Source organism: Piliocolobus tephrosceles, chromosome 14 (assembly GCF_002776525.5).
Source record: "Piliocolobus tephrosceles isolate RC106 chromosome 14, ASM277652v3, whole genome shotgun sequence".
Lineage (NCBI taxonomy): Eukaryota > Metazoa > Chordata > Mammalia > Primates > Cercopithecidae > Piliocolobus > Piliocolobus tephrosceles.
The window spans coordinates 85,909,259-85,927,580 of record NC_045447.1 but is presented as its reverse complement, the minus strand read 5'-3'; the positions used below and the strand labels follow the sequence as shown (position 1 = coordinate 85,927,580).

Below are 18,322 nucleotides of genomic sequence, written 5' to 3'. Positions count from 1 at the left end.
TGCAATCTCGGCTCACTGCAACCTCTGCTTCCTGGGTTCAAGCCAGTCTCCTGCCTCAGCCTCCCGAGTAGCTGGGATGACAGGTGCACGCCACCACGCCCAGCTAATTTTTGTATTAATTATTATTATCTTTTTTAGTAGATAGCCATGTTGGCCAGGCTGGTCTTGAACTCCTGACCTCAATTGATCCTCCTGCCTTGGCCTCCCAAAGTGCTGGGATTACAGGCGTGAGCCACCGTTCCCTGCCTGACCTTTCATTTTGTGTATTTATTTCAAGAGGGGCAAGAGTCCCTCCTCCCTAGAATAGGGTCCTTTTCTGTGTTTCATAACACACTGAATGATTTGAGTAACTTGGAAGGCTTTTTCCACCTGCCCCCACTTAGGTTCATAGATTTTTTATTTGACTGCTTCTCTTTTGCCCCCATATGAAAAAACTTCCTTTTTGCCCCCATATGATAAACCTAAGTAATAGTAAGAAAACATTTTTGCATTCTTTCTTGACATGTAAATTTAGTGAATTTCTTTCTTTTGTAGGAGCTTCTTGGGTGTAGAGAGTTGCATCAGCCTTAATAATTTACTAACTCATTCATTTAAAAAATATTAGAGGCCGGGCGCGGTGGCTCAAGCCTGTAATCCCAGCACTTTGGGAGGCCGAGACGGGTGGATCACGAGGTCAAGAGATCAAGGCCATCCTGGCTAATACGGTGAAACCCCGTCTCTACTAAAAAAAAAAAAAAAAATACAAAAAAAAAAAAAAACAAAAAATATTAGAACCCTACTATATGTCAAGTATTCTGCTTGATACTAGATGTCCAGTTGTAAGCAAGCAGATGTGATTGTTGCTCTCTGGAATTTCTAATCTAGTTCATGGCACATTATCACCATCAATCTATCAGCATAGGCCCTGCTCTTGTTTTACTTAATTTCTATTTTTTTTTCCCTCCAACCCCATCCCCTTCCGTAAGCATATACTCTGACATACATACCCTGAGAAATGTGTTTGTCCTCAAAGATAATGTTTATGTCTGTTTTGCATGTATGTTAATGGTATTATAGATTTGTTTGTACCTTACTTTTCTCACCCAATACCATTATATTTAATCCCTAGTCACCAGTCATTGCTTCTGACTGTGTTAATTTTCCATTATCTGCATCCAACACATGCTTACTCATTTCCCCAGGTATGGAACCTATATTGCATCTCAGGCCCTGACATAATAATACTTCAGATACACTTTAAGGACCTGTGTAAGTATTTCTTTGTAGCACTTACCCAAGAGAGAGATTCTGGGTCATTGGTAAACACAATGGCTTACCAAGCAATTTACAGAGATTTCCATTTTCCCCATTCTCACCAGCACTTGATAATACTCAGCTTTCTAATTTTTTCTTTTAGTTTTGATATATTATTTCTTGATTTCTCTGATAGTTGGTGAGGTTGAGCCTTTTTTCGTATACTTGTTAGCCTGTGAATTGCCTGTTCCTATCTTTTGCCCATTGTTCTTGAGTTACCCAGTTTTTTCTTGTTTTTGCTGAAGTTCCCCACATTTTAAATATTCTGACAGTTTGGGATGATCATATCATCCAAAACAGGACATTTTTGTTTTTTCCTTTTTTTTTTTTTTGAGATGGAGTCTTGCTCTGTCGCCCAAGCTGGAGTGCAATGGCACAGTCTCGGCTCACTGCAACCTCTGCCTCCTAGGCTCAAGTGATTCTCCTGCCTCAGCCTCCCGAGTAACTGGGATTATAGGCACACGCCACTACGCCCAGCTAATTTCTGTATTTTTAGTAGAGATGGGGTTTCACCATGTTGGCCAGGCTGGTCTTGAACTCCTGACCTCAGGTAATCTACCCGCCTTGGCCTCCCAAAGGGCTAGGATTACAGGCGTGAGCCACCATGCCTGCCCTGACATTTTTCATTTAAGAGAAATCCTTTATTTGAATGAAGCTAAATCTACCAATGTTTGTCTTTTGTGGATTGTGTAAAAATTAGTTTTGCTCTTTAGCTCTGTAGTCTGCCTGGAATTTGCTTTCTGTATTCCATGATGTAGGGATCCAAACACTTTACTCCATGTGGTAAGTTTTCCCAGCACAATCTACGAAAGAATCCATCCTTTCCACTGCTTTGAGAAACCAACTGTGTCAATCCCTAGTCCCATTCACATAGGGGTTCATTCATAAGCTACGTTACTAGGTCTATTTGTTTCTGTACCAGCACCACTCTGTCTTTATTACTATGACTTTGTGCATTGTGTCTTAATATCTGGGATGGAAAATTCCCACCTACCCCACAAATAAATAAATAAATAAATAAATATATATATATATATATACACACACACACATACACATATACCTTTGCTCTTTATAGACATTTTCTGGTAGCTTCTTTATTAATATATAATTGACATACCATAACACTCAAATATTTAAGGTATAGCTCAATGTTTTTTGTTTGTTTGTTTTGAGACAGTCTTGCCCTGTCTCCCAGACTGGAGTGCAATGGCACAGTCTCAGCTCATGGCAACCTCCGCCTCCCAGGTTCAAACGATTCTCCTGCCTCAGCCTCTGAGTAGCTTGGATTATAGGCATGCACCACCACGCCCGGCTAATTTTTGCATTTTTAATAGAGATGGGGTTTCACCATGTTGGTCAGGCTGATCTCTAACTCCTGACCTCATGATCTGCCCACATCAGCCTCCCAAAGTGCTGGGATTACTGGTGTAAACCACCACGCCCGGCAATGTTTTTAATATATATATTCACAGAATTGTGCAACAGTCACCCAAATCAATTTTAGAACATTTTCGTTACCCCAGAAAGAAACCTGTTACCCTTTAGCTATTATTTTCCATCCCTCCTGTTCTCCTCATCCCCAAGCAACCACTAATCTACCCTCTGTCTCCATAGGTTTGCCTATTCGGGACATTTCGTACAAATGGAACCATACAATAAATGGTCTTTTGTGGGCCAGGCATGGTGGCTCCCTGTAATCCCTGCATGTTGGGAGGCTAAGGAGGAGGATGCTCAAGGTCAGGAGTTAGAGATCAGCCTGGACAACCTACTAAGAACCATCTCTACAAAAATTTAAAATATTACCTGGATGTGGTGATGCATGCCTGTAGTCCTAGCTACTTGCGAGGCTAAGGTGGGAGGATCACTTCAGTGCAGGAGTTTGGGAGATTACAGTGAGCTTTAGTCACACTAGAGCACACCAGCCTGGGCGACAAAAGGAGAGCCTGTTTCTTAGAAAAGAAAAGGGGAAAAAAAAGGTCTTTTATGGCTGGCCCCTTTCACGTAGCAGAATGTTTTGAAAGTTCATATTGTAGCATGCATCATTATTTTGTTTTTATTGCCAAATAGTATTCCATTTTTATGGGTATATATACTACATTTTGTTTTGTTTTTGTTTTCTTTTTTTTGAAATGGAGTCTCAACTCTTTTACCCAGGCTGGAGTGCAGTGGCACAATCTCAGCTCACTGCAACCTCCACCTCCTGAGTTCAAGCAATTCTCCTGCCTCAGCCTCCCAAGTAGCTGTGATTACAGGCATGCACCACCACACCAGCTAATTTTTGTATTTTTAGTAGAGACAGGGTTTCACCACGTTGGCCAGGCTGGTCTGGAACTCCTGAACTCAGGTGATTCGCCCACGTTAACCTCCCAAAGTACTGGGATTACAGATGTGAGCCTCTGTGCCCGGCCTACATTTTGTTTATCCATTCATCAGTTGGTGAACATTTGGATTGCTTACATTTTTCAGCTATTGTGAATAATGCTGCACGTGCATGTACAAGTTTTTGTGTGGACATGGGTTTTCCTTTCTCTTGAGAGTAGAATTGCGTTGTCAAATAGCAACTCTGTTTAAGTTTTTGAGGAAATATCAGACTGTTTTCTAATGTGACTGTACCATTTTTCTTCCCATCAGCAGTATATGAGGGTTCCAATTTCTCCACCTGCTAGATAACCCTTTATTATTATGTCTTTTTGATTGTAACTATCTTAATGGAGATGAAGCTGTATCTCTTTGTGGTTTTGATTTCCATTTCCTTAATGACTGATGATGTTAAGCATCTTTTCACATGCCCTTTGGCGATTTGTGTATCTTATGGAGAAATGTCTGTAAATCCCTTTGCCTATTTATTAATTGGGTTGTCCTTTTATTGTTTTTTTTTTTTTTTTTTTTTTTTTTTGAGATGGAGTCTTGCTCCGTTCCTCAGGGTGGAGTACAGTGGCGTGATCTCAGCTCACTACAACCTCTGCCTCCCGTATTCGAGTGATTCTTCTGCCTCAGCCTCACGAGTAGCTGGGAATACAGGCACGTGCCACCATGCCCGGCTAATTTTTTGTATTTTTAGTAGAGGCAGGGTTTCACCATGTTAGCAGGGATCTCCTAACCTTGTGATCTGCCCGCCTCGACTTTCCAAAGTGCTGGGATTATAGGCTTGAGCCACCGCGCCCGGCTGTCCTTTTGTTTTGAATTGTAAAGATTCAACACTGGTACAGAAAATTTGTATTTTCTTACATTCAGTAGGTTGTCTTTTCATTATCCTTGTGTCTTTTGAAACATGAAAGTTTTAAATTTTGGAGTCTGATTTATCTATTGTTTTTCTTTGTTACTTGTGCTTTCAGTATCTTTTCTAAGGAAACATTTTATAACCCAAGGTCACAAAGATTTATGCCTATATTTTCTTCTGAGAACTTCATAGTTAGATCTTACATTTAGTCTTTGACTCATTTTGAGTTGGTTTTTGTATTTAGTGTGAAATAAGAGTAAAATTTAATTCTTTTGCATGTGAATATTAAGTTGCCCTAGCACCATTTGTTGAAAACACTTCTTTCACCGTTGAATCTTTTGGCCCTCTTGTCAAAAATCAACTGACCATAAATGTCAGGTTTATTTCTGGATTCTCAGTTCTATTCCTTAGATATATTTGTCTGCCCTTATGCCAATACCATTCTCTCTTGATTACTGTTGCTTTTTATTGTAAGTTTTGAAATTGGGAAGTGTGAATCCTCCAACTTAGTTTTTCAAGATTGATTTGGCTATTGTGGATTCCTTGAGGTCCCGTATGAATTCTCTGCATTTTGTTTTTCTTGATTATAAGTGGAGGAGTCTTTTTTCTTAATTATTATTATTTTCTGTAGACCTTTATGCTTTTATGTAAATTTTATAATCACTTTTGAGTTCCTCAAATTTCTGCTGGAATTTTGATGGGAATTACCTTGAAATTTTCATTTGGGAGAGTTGACATTCTCAATGCTATTAAGTAATTCTTTCCATTTTTTAATGTTCTTATTTAAAATTTTTCTGCATAAAGGTTTTCTACATTCTATTTTATATTAATTCCTGGATAGTTGTTTTGGTTGTGGGTGCGATCTTATTTATTATTTTTTAACTATATTTTTAGTTGTTTAATGCTAGCTAACATTGCATTTGCCAAAATTGCTGAGAATTCTCATTTGTTTTAATACTTTCTAGATTCTTTTGGTTGTCTATCAAGGTGATTACATCATCTACCAAAAACCGTTTTGTCCCTGTATATCTATTAAGAAAACCATGTGATTTTTTTTTTCTTTAGTTTATTAATGTGAATTACTTTGGTTTAACATTGGAAGATTTGTCATGCTTGTCTTTCAGCTTGATTTTGTATTTTGTATTTATATACATTTTACATGCTTCTTTTTTTTAAGATTTTTAAGATTTTTTCATGCATGTTCAAAGTGAAATGGACTTACAGTTTTATTTACAGTTCTAAGTTTTGGGGTAAAGTTATAATATCTTCAGAAAGCAATTGTTGAGCAGCATTCATTTTCTGGAATAACTTCACTTAATGAAAGTATTTTAAGTGAAGGTGGTCTTTAATTTCCATTTGAAGTTCTCATGGTTATTTGCATATCCTAGCCTTTGTGCCAATTTTGTCCTTTTATATTACTCAAGAAATGCGTGAATTTTGTCTAGGTTATTTATTGACACATGATATTCTTTCATTTCTAGAAACTATGTCTGTAGCTCAAAGTCCTTTTTCCTTTAGTACATTATTTTGTTTATTTTGCTTATCTCTTTCTTGTGATCAGTCTTGTCTGAGTACCCTTTCCACAAAACAGTAGTTACGAGTTTGGGTTACAGAGTCATTCTGTCACATATCAGTTCCATTGATCATATTTGTGACATTAGGCAACTTACATAACTATTCTATGCCTCTGTTTTCTCTATTGCAAAATGGGTGTAGTAATAGTCCCTACAGCAGAGGATTGTTGAAAGGATTAATGTGTGACAAGTGTTTAGAATAGTGCCTGACACTTTGTAAGTGTTCAGTTAATACTATCTGCTATTAGTAGTAGTGGAAGCCTTTTCTTAAAATCAGCTGTTGGTTTTCCATTGCTTTTTGTTCTTTGTTTTGTTGATATCTGCTTTTAATTTTCTTTTTCTTGTTTCTTTGTGCTTATTCTCTCCTTAAGTTGGACACTAATATTTAAAGCTAGACTTTTGTAATGGATAATTATAACTCCTTTAGATGTGCGCTGCACTATCATTTTTCTCATGATTATATCGGACTTATTAAGAGTCATGCTTATATTCATGCTTTTCTTCTGTGTCTTAAGCTTATCAGTATCAGTAGCATTCTCAACAAGTCAGGTACCCCAGCACATTTTTACCTCTTAAATAGTCCCTCTTTTGTCAATCCTCTTCATATTCATATTCACCATAGTTTTTTATTCTGGGTTTTTAGGGATATACTTTGTTGTCTTCACCCTCCTTGCTTCCATTGCTCACTTGTACAAAAAACGTTGTATTAATTATTCTCCTTTATTTCTCATATCTCCGATATCTCATAGAATTCCCTTGGGGTTTGGGGGGTTTTTGTTTGTTTGTTGTTATTGTTGAGACAGGCTCTCACTCTGTAGCTCAGGCTGGAGTATAGTGGCTTAATCACAGCTCACTGCAGCCTTGACCTCCCAGACTCAAAGCAGTCCTCCCATTCCAGCCACCCCAGTAGCTGAGATTACAGGCACACACTACCATGCCCGGCTAATTTTTGTATTTTTTATAGAGATGGAGTTTTGCCATGTTGCTCAGGCTGGTTTTGAACTCCTGGGCTCAAGCAATCCTCCTACCTCGGCCTCCCAAAGTGTTGGGATTACAGGTGTGAGCCATTGTGCCTGGCCTTAGCTTGAATTTATCTCCTTTCCTCCTTGCTGGAGTTTTTCAAAGAGCGACTTGATTTGGTTAAGTCTTACGAGTTTTTGTGGGCCTGCAGATCTCTCTCTCTCTCTTTTTTTTTTTTTTTTTTTTTTGATAGAAACAATGTTTTCCTATGTTGCTTAAGTGGTCCTCCTACCTTGGCCTCCCAAAGTGCTGGGATTACAGGAGTGAGCCACCACACCCAGCCCAGATACCTTTATCCTCATATTAAAACTATATTTTTGTTCTGTGTGCAATTCTAGTTTAAAAGTTTGATTTCTTCTTTAGCTTAAAATTATCTCTCCATTGTCTTTTGGCTTCCAGTGTTGATATTTGAAAGTCATATGTTCATCTGATCTTGTTCATTTGTAAGTAGTTTGTTGTTTTTTGGTACACTTTGAGGTGTTTCAGTCTTTTTTTCACCCCTTAAATTCTTGGATAGTCTTATCTTTATTTTCTCCTTTATTTTTTTCCTGGGACTTCTATAGTACAGATAGTGATATTTCTACTTCTTGTTATCTATTAAATTTTCTTGTTTTCTATCTCTTAATTCCCACAAAAAAATTTCATATTTGTAAATTACTCAGCCTGATCTTTTAGCTCACTGATGTGCTTTTCTTTCTTTTTTTTTTTTTTTTTTTGAGACAGAGTCTTGCTCTGTCGCCCAGGCTGGAGTGCAGTGGCGCAATCTCGGCTCACTGCAAGCTCCACCTCCTGGGTTCATGGCATTCTCCTGCCTCAGCCTCCTGAGTAGCTGGGACTACAGGCGCCCGCCACCTCGCCCGGCTAATTTTGTTTTGTATTTTGTAGTAGAGACGGGGGTTTCACAGTGTTAGCCAGGATGGCCTCGATCTCCTGACCTCATGATCCGCCTGCCTCGGCCTCCCAAAGTGCTGGGATTACAGGTGTGAGCCACCGCGCCCGGCCACTGATGTGCTTTTCAACTGTTACTGCTCAGGCAATCCACTGTGCCCGGCCCTACATAAGTTTTATAAGAACAAGTTGGACTTGAAATTATCTAAGTTTAACAAGCTATTTCAGTTTATATATATATATAATATATTTTTTTTACAGAATAAAATGTTTTTCTTCAGTAACTTGCTCACACTATACTAAAATGTAGATTTGTTTTGTTTATACTTTTTGTGAAAATTTTCAGACTTAGAGAAAAAGTATTCAATTAACTTTTGAGAGTAGGTCTGCGTCACTGCCCTATGCCAGGCCTATTATTAGGAAAGTGATCATTTGCAAGCTGTTGTCATTAAATAAGCCCCAGTTATCTGACTTTTGGGCAGTGGAAGAGGGAATCATTCTGTCAGCATTAAGGAAGTGAAACTGTCATTAAACTAGACCCTGGCACTGCAGTTTTTCTGCTTTCTGCTTCTTTCCTTTGGTGTTCATCCCCAGAAGCTTCTTCACAGCATTATATGTGTTCAACCAGCCAGGTTTATTTCAAAAGTTGTTTATTATAGTTTATAAAAGCTTTTCTGCTAGGTGCAGTGGCTCACGCCTGTAATTCCAACAGTTTGGGACGCCAAGGCAGGCAGATTATTTGAGGTCAGGAGTTTGAGACCAGCCTGGCCAGCATCATGAAACTCCATCTCTACTAAAAATACAGAAATTAGCTGGGCATGGTGGTGTGTGCCTGTAATCCCAGCTACTGGGGAGGCTGAGGCAGGAGAATCGCTTGAACGTGGGAGGCAGAGGTTGCAGTGACCCAAGATCACGCCACAGCACTCCTGCCTAGGCAATAGAGTGAGACTTCGTCTCAAAAAACAACAACAAAAGTTTTTCTGGCTAAGAGATAAATTATAGAATTATAGTCTAGATATGTACCATTTACTTACTAAGCTTTTTAAAAGGCTATTGTGGCTCAGCAGTCAATGGTATATGAGGTCATTGGGGTTGAGAAATAACCATAGACTGATATTAAACAGATAGCATTGATATTATACCTTGTACCTCATCATCTTTCTGCAGGTCATTTCCTCCTCTGGAACAGACCCTTTGAGTCCCTTCCCTTCCATCTTCTTCAACAGGCACTTTATCCTCCTGACCAGGATAGTAAATTTGTAGCCAGAGTAGTCTATAGTAAACATCACTAATTTATCACATATCGTTGGGCGGCTAAGCCCTGCATATGCCTTAGAATCATTCGCAGCACAACACTTCAGGAAGCCCTCAATTAAAGGTGGCAGATGACACCTAGTTGTTATTTCTGTCCTATTTCTTATTCTAACCAGAGTAAGCCATTAACTTATTCAGGCGGTATTTTGAAGGCTAAAAAGGAATAAAGGTAGAAAGCAATTAAAGCATTTCCTAATATCCAAGATGTTTTTCTGCCCTTCCCTCACCTTTTGAGTTATTATTCCCTCACCTTTTATGTTATTATACCTGCCCTTGTTTCTCTCTTCCTGTGCTTTTTTCTGCTGCTGCTTATAAACACATTTATTTTGAACTTTATAGGATATATTTGATTTTTAGTGAGTGAAAAGGGCATTTTTTTCCCCGAGACATTCTCAACCATTTAGTCACTCTCTTGAGTTGTTTTCATCCCATTTTTGGTATAATAATGTACTTTTTTTTTTTTCCTATTCTTATATTTAGATTTTTTTTTTCTTTTTTTTTGGAGAAAATTGGATGTCACCAAACCTGTAAGGTGTTGGTTTTAAATGCCTTTTCCCTGGAACTAAGCAATGACCTAATTCTGCTAAAAAGAGACAGGAGTTTGAAAAAGGACAAGATGGAAGGAAATACTGATAGAACAAACAAGTATTAATTAATTTTTGTCCGTTAGTTAAAGTGTGACAACGATATGCCCATCATTCATTGTATGGTGGACCTTCACTACACCAACATTTGATATTCCCAACCAAGTCCTTCAGTGTAGGTATTGGCCTTGTTTACTTAGGAAGAAAATGAGAGTCAAAGAGATAGTTTGCCCAAGGACATACAGCTGGTAAACGGTAAGTGGTAGAGTTAGGATTTTACCCCAGCTTCCTAACTTTAAACTTTGTACTCTTTCTCTTCCAAACATTTAGAAAAGTTTACCTTTAGTAGATTTTACCTTTTTTCCACAATAAACTTTATATTATAGCCTTTTTAGTTTGGGCAGTAATTACATACATGCATGCATGCATACTTAACATACACTTTAATGTTCTATAGGTTATTTGGACCACTGGCACTGTGACCAAAGTGATAGTATTCTGAGCATGTTCTGAATCTGTGAGGGCAGTATAGCCCAGTAACATAGTGTAGTGACAGCCTGGGGTCAAATCCTGGCTCCAACATTGCCTCATCTTGTGCAAGTTTCCTTTCTCACGCCAACTTACACAGTTGTTTTGAGAATTAAAGTAATACACATAGAGCATTTGGCACAATGCCTGACAAATAGTTTCATAAATGCTATTATTATGTATTCACTTTATGCTAAATCCCTAGCTTCTCCATGAGGTTCTGAGAAGTTTTGCTGAGTTACATAGAAACTACAGACTACACTAAAGATATGTCATACCTTCAGTGTTGTTATTTGTAAAGAAATGGCAAATATTACCTTTATCATTTTTGACATTTTTGTTAAATGAGATAATAATCACTGCTATTTGAAACCTGTCATATAGTGTTTGAGTCTGTCTGCTGGTCAGGAATATTTTCCTCACCCCAGGATTTCAAGTACTTCTAGAAAGAAGTCAAAGGCCAGGCGTGGTGGCTCACGCCTGTAATCCCAGCACTTTGGGAGGCCGAGATGGGTGGATCACCTGAGGTCAGGAGTTCAAGACCAGCCTGACCAACATGGAGAAACCCTGTCTCTACTAAAAATACAGAATTCACCAGGTGTGGTGGTACATGCCTGTAATCCTGGCTACTCCAGAAGCTGAGGCAGGAGATTCTCTTGAACCCGGGAGGCGGAGGTTGTGGTGAGCTGAGATTGTGCCAATGCACTCCAGCCTGGGCAACAAGAGCAAAACTCCATCTCAAAAAAAGAAAAGAAAGAAGCCAAAAATCTGTTTGGAATCATACCTAAAATAGTAATAGTCATTAACCACCAATAAAATTTACCCATGTCTTTGTTTTAACTTTTTATTGTATGAGAATGTAGAATCTACATTCAGTTATTAAAATATTTACTATCTCCTTTTCTTTTTCAGAGCATGAATAATCTTTCATTTAGTGAACTATGTTGCCTCTTCTGCTGTCCACCTTGTCCAGGGAAAATTGCTTCAAAATTAGCATTTTTGCCACCTGATCCAACTTACACACTGATATGTGATGAAAGCGGAAGCCGTTGGACTTTACATCTATCTGAACGAGCAGACTGGCAGTATTCTTCTAGAGAAAAAGATGCTATTGAGTGTTTCATGACTAGAACCAGTAAAGGCAACAGAATTGCCTGTATGTTTGTACGTTGCTCACCCAATGCGAAATACACTTTACTCTTCTCACATGGAAATGCTGTTGATCTTGGTCAAATGAGCAGCTTTTATATAGGACTAGGATCACGGATTAATTGTAATATATTCTCATATGATTATTCTGGATATGGTGCAAGTTCCGGGAAACCCACAGAGAAGAACCTCTATGCAGACATTGAAGCTGCTTGGCTTGCTCTTAGGACAAGGTAAATTGTAGTTGGAAATTATTTTTCATACTCGTGGTGGTTAGCTAAAAATACCTTGTGTAAGAATAGAGTAAAAGCTGTTTTTATTATACATAACTGCTATATAGAGGTTATGTTTACTATTATATTCTTGTAATAATATTTTAGACAGCAATTTTAAATTTCACATAATAGCAAAACAAAGTTTTTAAAGACAGTTTCAGGTTTGTCTACATTAATACATGTGTATATGTATGATTATTTTTTTTTTTTTCCACTTAAATCCTTAGCTGAATGTCCATGGTGCATGCCTGTAGTCACTGTTACTTAGGAGGCTAAGGCAGGGGAATCACTTGAGGCCAGGAGTTTGAGGCTGCAGTGAGCTATAATCGTGCCACTGCACTCCAGCCTGAGTGACAGAGTGAGACCTCGTCTCTTAAAAAGTTAAAAAAAATAAATAAATCCAGTGACAAATGTTTCGTTTTGTAAGCTTTCTTATCGGAGTGTGATATAAAAAAATGTTTATTCAAAGCTGCAGCCTTTCAAGGCAATGAGAGAAAATACTGACTTAGCTAATTATTCACTTGATCTATCATCAACAGTATGAGGCTGGACTGCTTTCTATTAAAATCCTAAGCCAAGATTTGCATTATTTTATGTGATTACTTCTTGAGAGGTACAACTTAAAGATACCTTATTGGAACTATCTTTCAAGTATTCATTCTGTGAAAATGAGATTTTACTTTATATTCTTTATTGCTAAAATTGAGAGAGATGGTATCAAGTTTAAAAAATTTTTTTAGGCTGGGTGCGGTGGCTCACGCTGGTAGTCCCAGCACTTTGGGAAGCCGAGGCAGGTGAATCACAAGGTCAGGAATTTGAGACCAGCCTGGCCAACATGGTGAAACCCCATCTCTACTAAAAATACAAAAATGTCTGGGCGCAGTGGCTCATGCCTGTAATCCCAGCACTTTGGGAGGCCGAGGCAGGTGGATCATAAGGTCAGGAGTTTGAGACTAGCCTGGCCAAGATGGTGAAACGCCGTCTCTACTAAAAATACAAAAATTAGCTGGGCGCAGTGGCAGGTGCCTGTAATCCCAGCTATTCGGGAAGCTGAGGCAGGATAATCGCTTGAACCCGGGAGGCGGAGGTTGCAGTGAGCCGAGATCATACCACTGCACTCGAGCCCAGGTGACAGAGTGAGACTGTTTCAAAAAAAAAAATTTTAATGTTATGATAAATTGTTTAATAAAATATTCTTACTGTTCAGTTATTCTTTGATTATATAGCAGCATACATTTTGGGGAATTAGAAATTGCATTAATCTTTTCTAGTCGCCAAGATAACCTAAACGTTTTTCTTGAAAAATCACAATTTGGTAGACTTCAGTGTATTACTAGTCAGATTAGTGTGCAATAAACACATAACCTTAATATAGGCTGTTCTTTATATTATATGAAAATAAAACATCTGACTTCCAGAATGTTTTTGACTGAACCTATAGGATATAAAGAAAACTTACTCTTTCTAATTTAATGTTTAAATATTAAAGATTTGATTTAGTCAGGAAGAATTTCCTCAATTTTAATAATAATGAAGTAGTTAATAATATTAAAGATATATAAAAAATCTTTAGAACTATTTTTCCCTCCAAAGAAATGTAATAAAGTTTTGCTCTCATAGCAAAGTTCTACATAAAAGGGATTCTTAGAATCAATTGAAATGATATAAAAACATAAATATGGGGAATAAGGAAAAAAAGATAGCAAGTAGTAGGTAAAGTTGATGGGGGATGATAAAATTATTGTTTAATTGATAAATTTAAAAACTGCTTTAAATAAAAATCTTTTTAGGTCTATTGATATCAGTTCCATCAGGCCTTAAAACAAACAAACAAAACCTGAGTGCCCACTTTTTAGAGCCAGCCAGTTGAATAACATATAATAACTGTAAGAAAGTATTATAATTAAAACAAAATAACTTTATTGAGCGATAAAGTTCACACTTTTAAGTTTAACTTCAGTGAAATAATGAAGTGTTAAAGGGTGCTAAGTTAAAACTGATAGCCTTCATTATTAGTGCTTCCCAGTAACAAAAAAGGGTCACTTTACTCAAACAAAACATGTTAGTATTGGGTTCAGTGTTCTGTGTCTTTGTGAAAAAATCCCATTTTTTAAGTGGTCAGCTTACTGGGTTTTTTTTGAATCTTGGCATTTATCAATTTGAAGAAAACTTTCAAAAATGATTTTTAGTCTTGATTAATTTTTTTAACATATTTGATAGCCAGTGTTAATGAGGAATGGGCAGATTTCAGCAATAATCCCACATACTATTTTAGCACTTACATTTTAGAATTTTAGACTTCTGTTTTCTTTCATGTTGAACCCAAAATATAGTTGTAAGAGTTTCATAAGTGTAGGTACTTTAGGAAATGTAACTTCTCTGAGCCTGTGTTTCCTCATCTGTTTAATGAAGAGATTGAATTAAATGATCCCCAAGGTCTTTTCCAGTTCTGGAATTCTGTCATCTAATGAAATGTGTGTGATTAGAAGACATGCCTTTTATTTTATTTGCCTGATTAAAAGTTAGGACTTAAGTAACCAGGAGAGAGAAAATAAATAATGAACTTAAATAATTATTATTTGAATGATGTCCTTTTTGGGAAAATTGGATATCCATAATAACTCCAATTTCTGACCTTCTGATGGACCAAAAGAAACTCAGGGCCTGGCATTCACTGTGCACCTTTCCCACAAAGTCCTTGAGCTCCTCATCTGTGGGCTTCAGAAGTAAAAAACACTGAACCTGGTAGTCAGTATACCTGAGTTCTAATTATAGAGCTGTCACCTACTGGTGACTTTGAAGGTCTGCTCATTAGGCATCTGGACTCTATATTAAATGGTCTCTAAACTCCTTTCTAGCTCATACTGTTAGGCAGTTGTTACTCTTGTGAGTCCCCTAATGCTTAATTGTCAGCTACCTCTGCAGCTCTATCCTCAAGCATTGTCATTGCTAGCTGTAGCCCAAATTTCATGATTGTCACCAACAATGCTGATATTCAGCTGACAGCAACAATGCAGCCTCAAGAATTGCGGTTATGCTGCAAATGTTCATTCTCCTGATTTCTTCATTCATTTGAAATAAGTACAACTAGGTCTGTTGTAAAGAAAAAAGCTTTTCTGAGTTTGCTAATATTTAGAGTCAATTTGGAGTAGACAGAGCCCCACTTTCTGTGTCCTGTCCAAATGCTTGTGTAGTCCTGACTTGAAGAAACTATGTGGGGAGACCTGTGTTACTACCTGTGTAGTTGAAATAGTATTATGCCCCTGGAAGAGAACACATGGACAGTTTGCCTCACTCTTTCCTGGTGAATATTCAGATTCTCAGAAAGATATTTTACCTTTGCAAAAGATTTCCAAAAGAAGCTGTTGTGTTCTTAGCTGCCAGAGTGACTGCTGTCTGCTTTCTAAGTGGAAAGCTGTATTTAATGTCACTGTAACCTTGAACCCCACATTCATTAGCTCAGGTAGCACTGCACTTGGACTTGCAGTAGTTTACTTTTGGGATGATTATACTGAGACCAGTAGCAAGCAGTTCCTTGAACATACTAGGTACCCAATAAATATTTATTGAGTCAATGAGTTTTCATCTATTTAAACCTTGCAGCCATTTTAAAGGGATTAAAATAGTACCTTGAGATTTTAGCATAAAGTCCATTCATAAATAACTGGACCATGTGGTGTTTGGAATTCTTTTTTATCTTTTCAACCATTAGTCCATTTCTACAACTAAGGAAAGACAAACTTTAAGAAAAATCATAAAATCATAATTTGCCCTTGACTAAAACCATACATATAGTTTATTCATTTCATACCATAACTATATGTAACAGGTCATCAATATGACCAATTTTGGAAATTAAAATGAGCTGCTCTTGATGTGTGGAGAAATAAATAACTTTTGTTACATTGAACAGAAAATAAATATGACCTATTCATTCAACATCAGTTCATTAAAATATTAGTGACATACCCCAAGCTCAGTCAACAGTATGCTAGGTTGAAATACTATAGTGTAATAAATTATTTAATAAATTTATTTCTTAAGATTGAAATCTTTAAAATACCTCAGCAATTATTTTTCCAAAAGATGAAATAGAAACACATGAAATAAACTGATGATACAGACTTTATTGTAATGTTAAAAATAGCAGTAATAGCTAAGAAACTTAAGTTTAAAAAATGGATTAGTTGACAGTGTCTTATTCTAAGATTAACTCCTTTGGAATGATGGAACATTTCATACCACTCCAACTTTTTTGTTTTTAACGCCTGAACTTTGTAGATACGGCATTCGCCCTGAAAATGTGATTATATATGGCCAAAGTATAGGGACAGTACCGTCTGTGGATCTTGCTGCTCGATATGAGAGTGCTGCTGTTATTCTTCATTCTCCTCTGACCTCAGGAATGCGAGTTGCCTTTCCTGACACCAAGAAGACCTACTGTTTTGATGCATTCCCAAAGTAAGTAGCAGTGTTCAAAATAGTTCAATTCCAAGAAACATAGGAATTTTTTCATCATTTGAAGTATTCATGACATAGTTCACTCAACCATAAGTTTCTGTTTTACATATATTAGCACATATACATTATGAAAAATTAATTTGTAAAGAGGGTATTAGCTGGTGACCAGTCAGAAGGCTGAAATGTTTGAGGAGTAGTAATCCAGATGAAGATTGCTGAGGGCCTTACACCTCAGGTGGTGGCACTAGTATTGGAGACAAGGGAATGAGTTTGAAAGATAAATTTGACAGAACTGAGTGTCAGACTGGATGTAGGATGCTAAAGAGAAAAACTTGAACATGACTACCATGTTTCTGCCCTGAGGTGCTAATGGATGGTGCCATCCAGTGAGACACTTGATGTTAGAGAAGAACAGGTAGAGGTTAAAATGAGTAAATATCTGATTAATGATATCTAATTTACAAAAGTGAATTGAAAAGAGTTGAATCTTAAATTAACTAGATTAGTAAGTATTGCTGCCACAAAACCCGCCAACATACTTAGATGTATTTGAAAGAAAAGTAGCTACTTTTCCTTATTGCTTTTCAAGGCAGGAGGTAGTTCCCACCTACTCTTCATAGTTGGAAAAAATTAATGGACTATTTTTCTCAAAGAAGTAGAAAAGAAATAAGCTGGCAAAGTTTAGTTTTCTTTCCTTTCTCCAGTTGGCAGCAATACAAAGGATTTTTTTGTGAGTGGCCGATGGGCCTAAGGCAAAGTCATCACATGGTTCTTTATAAAGAATAGCAAAGATTATTTTAAAAACACATTATTTTCATCACTAGCCAGTAATGGGTCACTTTAGTAGGGAAAGTATGTGAACACATGATCTTATCACAAGGGCAAACTATGGGCGTGTTTGGGTTTTTATTTTGTTTTGGGTTTGTTTTTGTTTCAGGTCATGTAGGTATAGGCATTACACTGCCTCTGTCTAGCTGAATGGTAAAAATGATAGGGTTGTATCTGAATATCCCTGTATCAGTGTTGTTGCCAACTTATATCTCTGTCTGGCTCCCTCTTTCATTTCTGGTGCACCAACAGAGAGCAACACTGAAAATAAACTGTTTGGCCAGGCACAGTGGCTCACGCCTGTAATCCCAGCACTTTCGGAGGCCGTGGTGGTTGGATCACTTGAGGCCAGGAGTTCGAGACCAGCCTGGCCAACATGGTGAAACCCTGTCTCCACCAAAATTACAAAAATTAGCCAGGCATAGTGATGCACGCCTGTAATCCCAGCTACTCAGGAGGCTGAGGCATGAGAATCCCTTGAACCTGGGAGACAGAGATGGCAGTGAACCAAGATGGTGCCACTGCACTTCAACCTGGGTGACAGAGCAAGACCCTGTCTCAAAAAATAAAAATAAACTGTTTGAAAAAGATAATATATTTCTTTTTTTATTCGAGTTTTAATTCCTCTACCGCTGAACATCTTTCTGACAGCAGATAAACCCAAGTATTTATTCTTACCAAATGCAGCCTTAGATTATTTCATTGATGGTTTTTTCCTTGTCAAAATTCCATTTTCATTTTATGTTATTTATAATATCTTTCTTTAAGGATTCTTAAAAAGAATTGTTTTTCTGTGTAGTTTCTGTCTCCTCCAAGTTGCCAAGTGTTTTTTTTTTTTAAAGTTTTTGTTTTGATTTCTGTGTTATTTGAAGTGTTCTCCTCTCATGTCTGATAACTTTTGGTTGCCTGCTTATATGTAAGTAAAGGAACTGATCAACTTTTTATTCTTACATATAAGCCGGCAATCAAGATTTAGCAGATCAACTAAAGGGCTGCTCTGATATAATCTCCAAAGAATGCTCTTTCTAAAAGTCCCTCCTGGAGGAGTGGCCTGACTACCAGCATTCTGGGAGCCACATAGGGAAAATGGGTTCATAGTAGCCAGTATGTAAATGTATATGTGTCTGTTGTCTCTATGATACCTCTGTTCTAAACTCTGGGAGTCTTCTAGCCCACAGACATTCC

The 18,322-nt window shown here is 37.4% G+C and overlaps 1 protein-coding gene across 5 annotated transcripts in view; it reads left to right on the top strand.

Moving 5' to 3' along the window:
• Window positions 1-18,322, top strand: part of ABHD17B (abhydrolase domain containing 17B) — a 53,813-nt gene that overhangs the window by 28,406 nt on the left and 7,085 nt on the right. For all 5 annotated transcript variants that reach the window (XM_023213282.3, XM_023213280.3, XM_023213283.3 and 2 more), the window contains 2 exons: window positions 11,337-11,806; window positions 16,130-16,309. In XM_023213282.3, coding sequence (XP_023069050.1) covers window positions 11,340-11,806; window positions 16,130-16,309 — 647 coding nt within the window. In that variant the 5' untranslated portion in view covers window positions 11,337-11,339. The remainder of the gene's footprint in view (window positions 1-11,336; window positions 11,807-16,129; window positions 16,310-18,322) is intronic.